General features: G+C 63.8%; 1 protein-coding gene across 3 annotated transcripts; it reads right to left on the reverse strand.

Moving 5' to 3' along the window:
* Positions 1–681: 681 nt before the first annotated feature.
* On the reverse strand, positions 682–7910 carry MPL (MPL proto-oncogene, thrombopoietin receptor). Of its 3 annotated transcripts, none has more exons than XM_026086842.1 (13): positions 7601–7910; positions 7102–7260; positions 4728–4866; positions 4189–4364; positions 3614–3879; positions 3383–3539; positions 3043–3172; positions 2478–2650; positions 2233–2375; positions 1891–2050; positions 1632–1719; positions 1382–1466; positions 682–1026 (listed from the first exon to the last, which is right to left on the reverse strand). In XM_026086842.1, exons 1-13 carry the CDS (start codon positions 7869–7871, stop codon positions 739–741), a joined length of 2235 nt encoding a protein of 744 aa, XP_025942627.1. In that variant the 5' UTR covers positions 7872–7910; the 3' UTR covers positions 682–738. The 3 variants fall into 3 exon arrangements, with proteins under 3 accessions (XP_025942627.1, XP_025942626.1, XP_025942630.1); XM_026086841.1 differs by having other exon boundaries at positions 1382–1469; positions 7601–7909; XM_026086845.1 differs by lacking the exon at positions 7102–7260 and having other exon boundaries at positions 1382–1469; positions 7601–7905.
* Between the last annotated feature and the right edge of the window lie 1136 nt (positions 7911–9046).

Raw genomic sequence — 9046 nt, forward strand, 5'->3', positions numbered from 1 at the left:
TCCCGTCGTCCCCCGCGCCAAGATGTCGGCGGCGATCGCCGCGATCGCCTCCTACGGCGGTTCCGACTCGGAGCCGGACTCGGAGCCTGAGGCCGGGGCGGGCCCGGGCCGCGCCGGGTCCCCGCCTCGCCCCCCGCTCCCTTTTCCATCAGGGCCCCCTTCCCCTCGGCCTCCCTCAGGGCCCCCCTTCCCCTCGGGCCCCCGCCCCGGGGTGCCGATTCCCCTCCCCCACCGCGGGTGGCCGCCTGTTGCCCCCTCACCGCCTGCGCTCTCCGGTTGAGGCTCGTGCAGCCCCGCTCCGCGCCGCATTTAAACCCCGCGCGGCCGCTCCTCCCATTGGTCTCTTCAAACCCAACCGCCGCGCGCTGCCATGGCGACCGCCGCGCGCCGCGTCGCGATTGGCTGCGCCGCGCGGCGAGGCGGGGCTCTGCCCGCTGGGCGGCCCCGAGGCCGGCAGTCGGAGGGTGGCGAGGGGCTGAGGGGAGGGTGTTTCGCTGTCTTCCGCTTCGCTCCGCTTCCCTGGGAGCCGGTTCCGCGCTGGGCCCGAGCCGCCGGGCACTGCGAACCGGGGCCGCTGGGGGCAGTGTGGGGCGGGGGGGGCAGGGGAAAGGCAGAGGAGATGAGGGGGGGAGCGCGCGAGCGGGCAGGAGCCGCGGGCGCCGCGAAGGAGAGGAGGCCGAGTCCGTCCGCGTCTCGTTTATGGCACAAGCGGGGAGGCGAGGCGCCCGCGGGCCGCGCTCAGGGCGGCCCCCGCGGCTCCCAGCCGCTCATGAGGAGATAGGACTGGTTGGCGATGTCCGTGGTGGGCGCGGGGCGCTCCGCGGAGCCCCAGGGCGGGCCCCGCTTGGCCGGGAGGCCGCCGGGCAGCCTGCCGGCCGCGTACTCCTGCGGGGGGCCGCCGGCCTCCTCCCGCCCCTGCGGCCCCTTGGGCGGCGCGGCCAACTCTGCGGCCCRCCGGTCCGGCAGCACCTCCAGCAGGCAGGGCAGCACAGCGTCCTCCGGGGGCTGCTTGTAGAAGGCGTTGGCCTGTGGGAGAGAGGGGACGTGGTTGGAGTGGCTCTCGCAGCAGGGGTGCCCCAGGGGAGCCATGTTGGGTCCCTTGAGGTGCCCCAGGGGAGCCATGCTCCAGCTCTGTCCCTGGAGCCAAGCCATTGCCACAGCTGGGCCCTGTGGGCTTGGGGTCCCTGTGGGCAGTCTGGGGGCTCAGGAGCTGTTTCCTGGGCCCTGTGCACTCTTCTCCAGCTCCTAGAGGGAGGCTGGGAAGGTGCTCCTCTGGCTGGGATTGCTGGAGAGGGCTCAGCTGTAGAGCAGAGGGTGTCACAGTGAGGTGTTGGAGCCAAGCCAGCTCCCTACCCTGTGAACCCTGCTGCAGCATCCTCACCTGGCTGTGCTTGCTGCTCTCATTGAGGAAGTTGCCCAGTGCACGGTGCAGGTCTGGGACAGGTGGCCAGAGCTTCTGCTTCACGCTGCTGGGCGGGAGGAAGAGGGGTGTCAAAGGCAAACCCCAGCCCAGGTGTGCCCTGGCCTGGGGAGAGCCCATGGGATGGGGTGCTCAGGCCTTGTGCTGCACCCACCCCAATGAGGTGCAGGCAGGAGGTGCAGGCAGGAGGTGCATGCGGGTCAGGCCTTACCTATACAGGGAGGGGAAGGTGCACCTCAGGCCCAAGAGCATTCCTGTGAAGAGCAGTGGCACCACCGCAATGCTTGGGATGATCCAGCCTGGGTTGGAGGAGGAGCACTGAGACGGCAGAGCTTCCCAGGCCTACAGCCCTGTGCCCCTCACAGCCCTGTCACCCTCTGCCCAGTGCTCCACATCCCATTTCCAACATCCTCAGCCTTCTGCCCTATGGCTCATCCGGCCACAGCCTCCACTCCTGTCCTACCCCTTACCTGCATCAGCCATGGCATCAACCACAACAGGTTTGGACCAGGCGCTCCAGTTGCCCTGGTACCATGGCCCACTGGGCTGGGCTCGCACCTGGGCAAGGTAGCGAGCGCCAGGGCGCAGGTCCAGGACTTCTTTCCTGGCTGCCCGTGGGACTTGCAAGACCTACAGGGCAGAGCTGAATTAGAGATGATAGCTGCTGTGGGGCTGCAAAAGGGCAGAGCTAGGACTAGGGTCTGCCTTGCCTCACCCCACGCAGGGGATGAGTACCAGCAGCAGAGGGGGGCCAGGGCTGCTCGGGAGAGTCCCAGCTGTGGCGAGCAGAGGGTGCCTGCCCACCCCATTACCTTCCAGTCGTGGCTATTCTCCACAGAGTAGCGGAGCTGATAAGCCAGCTGCTCCCCCAGCTCCTCTAGGGGTGGCACCCACTGCAGGCTCAGCCGGCCCTGCACCACCGTGGCTTGCAGAAGCTGTGGGGGATCTGTGAGCACTGTGAAGACAAGGACATGTCACTGCCAGGGGACCCTGCTCCCTTGGAGTCTGAAGGGCCTCCCGCCAGCCGGCCATGGGCAGCATCGGTGCTGGGACTCACCAGCCTGGTGCAACCAGAAGGGTTCCCTGAAGTAGCTGAGCGTGGGCCGCGTGTGGGGCCAGGTGACGTTCACCAGGACAGAGATGGCACTGCCAGCCCTGGGCTGAAATGTGCAGGTGTGGGTGCCCTGGGCCCCCACGCTCACTGCCTCACACCGCTGCCATGCTTCTTCCCTGCGGAGGGAGCAGGGAGCACGTCAGCCCCTCGGCCAAAGCCCTGCTGTCCTCACCCTCTGCCAGCCCTGCTTGACTGTGGGGTTCTCTCCTGGAGCAAAGCCACTGCTGTCCCCATCAGGCCAGCACTGCCTCACTTCTCTTGCCCTTGTCCAGGAAAGCCAGGGCAGCCCCAAGTCAGAGAGTCAGCAGGGCCTGGTGTGGCTGTGGGAGGTGCGGTGTGCGTGGGCAGGTGGCATGGTGTGAGGCAGATTGCAGCATGGCAGGGCACAGCTGCGTGAGGCAAGGCACAGTGTGGGGGGCACAATGCCAGACACAGCGCCATGCAAGGCGGCAGTCCCCAGGGTGCACTCCCCCTGCCCATGAGTGCCGCATCCCAGGCATGCCTTTACCTTTTGCCAGCCCTGCTCTGGGGTGCCCGGTAGAAAAGCTCATGGGAGCTGCTGGCATCTGCGGGGTCCCAGCTCCACTCACAGCGCACGTGCTGCAGGTCAGGGGTGGTACAGAGCAGGCCGATGTCTCCTGGGCAGGCAAGAGCACAGGAGCCAAGGCAGGGAGAGGGCTGCTTCTCCTCACCCTGAGCACCTATAGCGCCTGGGTGCTGCACCTCACCCACCCCCAAGCCCGCCAACCATCACTCCCCTGGGGTGTGTGCGCCCTCCCCACTGGGCTCAGCGCTGTGCTTGGTCCAGTGTCTCGTGCAGAGCCCTGGCAGTGGGGACAGCCACTCACCAGAGGAGTGGGGTGTCTCTGCAGCCACTGCCTGGGACCAGGGGCCCCACATGCCATCCATGGAGAGGCCGTCAGGCTTGCTGCGCACCTGGATGTGGTACCTCACCCCAGGCCGCAGGTCCCGAAGTAGCACCCAGCTGTCGGTCTGTACCAGTCCCTGCAGGAGAGGGGTGAGGCTGAGGAGCAGCCATGGCCCCTGAGCCCCTGCCCGGCCCTGGCCCCTGTACATACTTGCCCTGCACCTGGGGAGGCTGCAGCTCCTTCAGGTGTGGGCACCTGGGTGCTGCTGGCCTGGAGGACCAGTGGGTCTCCAGTGTGCTGCCCACTGGGGTCCAGTGTTACGCTGCAGGGTGCCTCCCCAGAGCCCTCCATGCAGTAACGGACCTCGTAGAGGAAGAAGTTCAGGTAGTCTTCAAGTGGGGGCTGCCAGGTGACCCACAGCTGCCCTGCCACCCCAGTCCAGGTGGCTGTGATGTTCCTTGGTGGAGCAATGAGACCTGCAAGGAAGATGCCAGAGTGTTGGCCCTCCTACAGCAGCCCCTGCACAGGCATGGCCCCGCTGGGTTGTGCTGAGGAGCTGGAGGAGACCCTGCTGTCACCCCAGGTGCAGGACCCAGGGTATTGCCAGCTCCTGCAGGGACTGCTGCAGGCTGGCGCCATGTGGGGCTAGTCCGAGCCTGCCCACATCAAGGACTATGATGGGCAGAGGGGCAGGGAGGATGGAGAGTGGAGTCCAAGGAGCATCCTGGAGCCCTGGCCGAGGCCAGCTGCTGCTGTGTGGGTGCTGCACCATGGGAGGAACTCACCCACTGCGTCCACGCTGAGCTCCCGYGAGTACTTGGTCTGGTTGCTGGTGGCATTCACGATGAGGATGAAGAGCTGGCTGAAGAGTCGCACGTCCTGGCTGGGAAACACGCAGACATGCCGCATCCTGCTGGCCCCACGGCTCTGCGTAGAAACTGTGCATGCCTTGGGCACCTCCCTGGAGAACAGAGAGTCAGGGACCCTCCAGCATGTCCTGTCTGGGGGTCCTGCCTGGAGGAGAAGGGTCCTGGGACATGGCATCAAGACCTTAGCAGCCAGAGGTGCCACCAGCTCCTTCTCTGCACCCCAGTCCATCACAGGGCACCTTCCCAGTGAGACTGAGGCAAGACCTGGGACATCAGCAGTCCCAGCCCTGCCATGGGCATGCAATAAATACTCTGTAGCTTGCAGCAGGCTCTCCAGCCTCTCCTTGCACTTGGGGGATGGCCATGGAGGGCCCCACCTGGCACATGCTGAGACAGACAGGGCACAGCTCCCATGGCACACACTGTGCTGGGGTAGCATCAGCACCACGTCCTACCTGCTATACCAGTAGTAGAAGTGGCACTTCCCGCTCGTGGCCTCTTCCTCCTCCTCTTCATCCCAGAAGCATGTGAGGTCCTCGAAGGAGCGGGAGAAGCAGAGGATGTCCTCAGGCACCTCATCCAGGAGCGCAGCATCTGGGAGGAGAGTGGGCATGAAGGAGCCCCTGGGCACAACCCTGTCCTGCACGTGTACCCCTCCATGTCCCATGCCAGCTCACCCCCGAGGCCCGCCTCTGCAGGGAGCTTGGGGCAGCATGGCTGTGCCTGYCCCGGGGCCAGGGAGTGGGTGCGAACGTCCTCCTTGCCAGCCATGACACCACAGGAGGGACGTAGCACATGGGCCTGCTTGCCAGTTTGCATGGGGTTCCTGGCTGGTGGCACAGGGCCCCGCTGGCCAGGCCTCACTGCTCCCCCTTCCTCAGCACGTGGGGTCCTTTGGGACAAACAAACATCCCAAAATAGCTCTGCGGTCGGAGTGGGGCTCTGGCCCTGGCCCAGGCTTGGCCAGGCCTGGAGATCAATGGGAAGCACCCCCTGCCCTGCTCGCGCCGGTGATAGCGCTGGCTGCGGAAAGGCGCGCGGAAGTGAGATAAGGAGGAGCAGGCCCCAGGGGAGAGGGAAAGGGCCCTGGGGCTGGCATAGGGGCACACAGGGCAGCTGCCCAAGCCACTCCCCGGCTGCTGTCCTGCGCGCAGGGGCTGCTCGCACCCCATCGGGGGGCAGCTCAGTGAGGTGTGGGCTTCTCCAGCCCACTTGGTGAGTCGCCCTCCCTGTCATCTCAGGGATAAAGCAGAGCAGAGCCTGTGTGGGACACCTCAGCAGGCAGCATTGCACCCAGCAGGACCTCCCTCCTGAGCCCCAGTCACTCTGCTGGCATGCCAGGGCCTGTCCCTATTGGCATGGAGAAGGGGACAGCCCTGCGGGACGCAGACATGTCATGCAGGGAATAGAGCTGATGCGGCCTGCCTCACTGCTTCCCCATCACCACTCCAGCATCCTCCTTCTCTCTCATGGCTTCTGGCCTGGGGTCTGCCCCAGCCTTCCTCCTCTCAGGAAATGCCCCATTCCCCCCAGGAGCTGCCCTCAGCTGGAGGACACCACAACAAGCTGTGTGCCGTCGCCTGGCCTGCTCCATGTGCTGAGTGTGCCCTTTCTCTGCTCTGGAGCCCCCTGCGCAGCCCTGCAGCTGGCTGTGCCACCACGAGACGAAGGGAGTGAGCACAAGAGCAAGGACAGTCCCTGATGTCCTTGCCACTCTCCCAGTGTCCCCCTGCTCCCCCTTGCCCTGACCCCCCAGCCCCGTTCCTCCCTTCCTGGCCCAGCATTGCCTTCCTCTCTCGCTGCAGACCACAGCCTCCTTGCTGTAATTCTCCCTCCTGCCCTGCTCTTCCCTTTCCACACCCTCCTGCCCCATCCTGCCCTGCCCAGCCAGGCACCCTGCGTCTTGYGCCAGCACCAGGCCTTTCCTGGCCATGACGGGCTGTGCTGGGGGATGGGGGACTTGCTTCCCTCTGCTCGTGCTCCATCCCACGGTACTGGTGGGAGCTCCTGCCAGTCCTATGGAGCAACTCCGCTCAATGCTGGCAATTTCCTTCAACAAAACTCGCTGTACAGTAGGGCAATCCATGTGAATGATGCTTAGACATAACGCTGTTCAGCCAGCAGCGGTCTAAGGGCAAAATGACCCTGCCGAGGCCATGAGCAGAGGGAGGATGAGCCCTGTCCTTTCTCCCACCCCTGCCCCAGGCTGCTGTGGTGTCCAAGTCCAGTTCTCTTGCTCAGCTTCCTACAGCCATGGTGGGCAGCCAGGACAGGCCAGGGGCTGCGGTTGCTCGCAGGGGAGGCACTGCTCCTAAGGGCGTAACTTAAAACAGCAGTTTGGGCCAAGTGTCATATTCCTGAGTCTGCTGTAGCAGTCTGGTCAGAGATCATGTGTGGGGTCTGAAAGGATGAGTGCAAGAACAACAGAATTTTGTTCAGTTAATACTTTTTATGGTATTACAGAAAGTCTTAAAAGGTCTAAGGGGGATGGGGTGGGCAGACCCCAGAAAGTGTGGACAGACCTAAAGTATAATGAAGTTGCAAAGCTGTACTGCAAAGCAGCAGTGAGCCAGGCTTGGGACAGCTAAAGGCAGAGTTGAAGAAATTCATGTAGACAGTAAGGTCACATCAGGCCAATAGCTCTCAAAGCTGCTACGTGCTGCAAGGCTGGCACGTGGGTGCTGGGATTAGCTGGGCAGGTGCCTCTGTGTCACCCATGGTCTAGAGTTGTGCCTTCAGATTTTTAGTTTGAATTTTATTCAAACCTTGTCATTATAACACCAAGAGCCTTGGCTTGGCTTGAATGAACAAAGAGCTCCTTTCTGTTACCTGCATGGGGCAGGGAGCAGCGTGACTCCAAGAGAGCCCGCAGGGCTGGGAGCCAGGCCTGGGGCTGTGTGCTGCCATTCGCAAGGGCTGCTCTGGGGCTGCCTGGTCCTTCCTGCAGGCAGCAGGGACCCCCCCTTCCTCCAGGCACACCGGGTTGTCCTGTGGGTGAGATCAGGACTCCATCGCCCACCCCAAGTGCCCACCCCAGCTCACCCTCTTTGCTCCCACCCAGGGGCCACGAGCACCCCACAGACCCCCTTTCACCCTGACCCTCGTGCCTGGCCATCTGCACAGCTGCAGTCCCACTCACATCCCTCAAAACCTTTCCATCAGGTGCCAGGCCGCTCTCTGCGCTCTCTGCAGTGCAGGGAGGAGCAGGGGCCCTAACCCTGCACATACCCCGCTGCTCTTGGGGTGCTCGCTGCTCCATCCACAGGCACAGCACACCACATCCCTCTGGCTCATCCTTTGCAGAAGAAAACAAGCCCCTAGGACCTACCTTCAGATGTCACCGGCTCAGGGGGCAAAGCTGGGCTGAGGAGGCTGAGCAGGACCTCTGCAAGCAGGGAGAGAAGCCACCCCTGGTGCAGCCAGGTGGCCATCCCTGCCCCGTGTGGAGCTGCCCCGGGGCATGGGGCAGCGCGTGCCCCAGCTCTGCTCTTTCCAGTGCCCTGACTTGCTGCTGGAGCTCCTACAGGCGATACCTTTATCTGGGAAGTGTCAACTTTGCTGCTCAGGAAGCCTGGCTGAAAGGCTCCCTCCGCCCCCATCGCCGGCACTTCCCCGTGCCTGAAACCACCGCGCTGCGGCCTCTCCGCCAGCCGCAGTGCCAAGAGAGACTGCTCCTATCAGATAGGCAGCACGTCCTGCCCTTGTGGCTACCGGGCACACTGGGAGGCTGGAATAGGAAGAAAAACAACCCCCCAAGAAATGAGTGAGGCCCCCGTTTGGGGCACATGCAGGCGGCCAGGGCCACGTGCCCTGCGCTGCCCCTGCTCCCACCAGCACGCAGGGACCATGGGGCGAGGGAGGTCTGTGTCGTTCCACCCCGCACTGCCCTTTGCAGGGCCCTGGCGCTGCTGAGGCAGGTCTGCTCTGCACAGACTGGCAGCACCATCCCTGGGGCTTTCCCAGGACGAGGGGTACAGTCATTGGGAGTATTGGCAGGGCCTGCACGGACACTCATGGTGCCATAGCACATGCAGGGATTGGGATGCCATGGCCCTTATGCCACACCACAACTGCAAGAGCTGCAGTCATGCTTGAAGCACCTGGGCAGAGCCCCAGAGCTCCTCTCTACTCCCCCAGACCAACCCTGCATCTGCTCCCAAAGCCAAAAGTAGCCCTTAGAAAGGGAGGGAAGAGGAGCCTCCACCTCGGACTTGCAGTACAGACACCCCCAACATACACACACACACACACGCACATGCAGAGCATTGGCTACATGCATGTGACACAAATGCAGGACCACAGTAGGGTCCCACAAAGCCACTCTTCTTTGTGCCCATCTGCCACCACAACAGGGTGCTGTGCAGCCAGGCCACAGCAGGGAGAGGCCACGGCTGGATCGGAGGGGTATTTGACCCACTGTCGGCTGTGGTGCAGGACCGCAGTGTCCCTGGGGAGCACCATCCAGGGCTCGGGGACTGCCACCTCACCAGTGTTCGCACACACCTCCCCACTGCGCTGCAGGGGTGGGCTTGCTGCCTTCTGACCCTGCAGCAGCAGGTGACAGCACCACCAGCCCCAGGGCACAGAGAGGAGAGGAGGAACAGCCAACACCAATTTGTCATGGTCAAATTTTGTCAAACCAATCCCACTTCCTTCTCCATCCGGCTAATGGGCTCTGCAGTCAGAGAAGCAAGAAGCATAACCTTTGTTTCAGCGAGGCCAGCGGTGCTGCCTCACACACCATTCCCCGCAGTGGCCTTGGCTCTGCAAGGTG

The sequence above is a fragment of the Apteryx rowi genome, unplaced genomic scaffold (genome assembly GCF_003343035.1).
Source record: "Apteryx rowi isolate R43461 unplaced genomic scaffold, aptRow1 scaffold_7, whole genome shotgun sequence".
NCBI classification, from domain to species: Eukaryota; Metazoa; Chordata; class Aves; order Apterygiformes; family Apterygidae; genus Apteryx; species Apteryx rowi.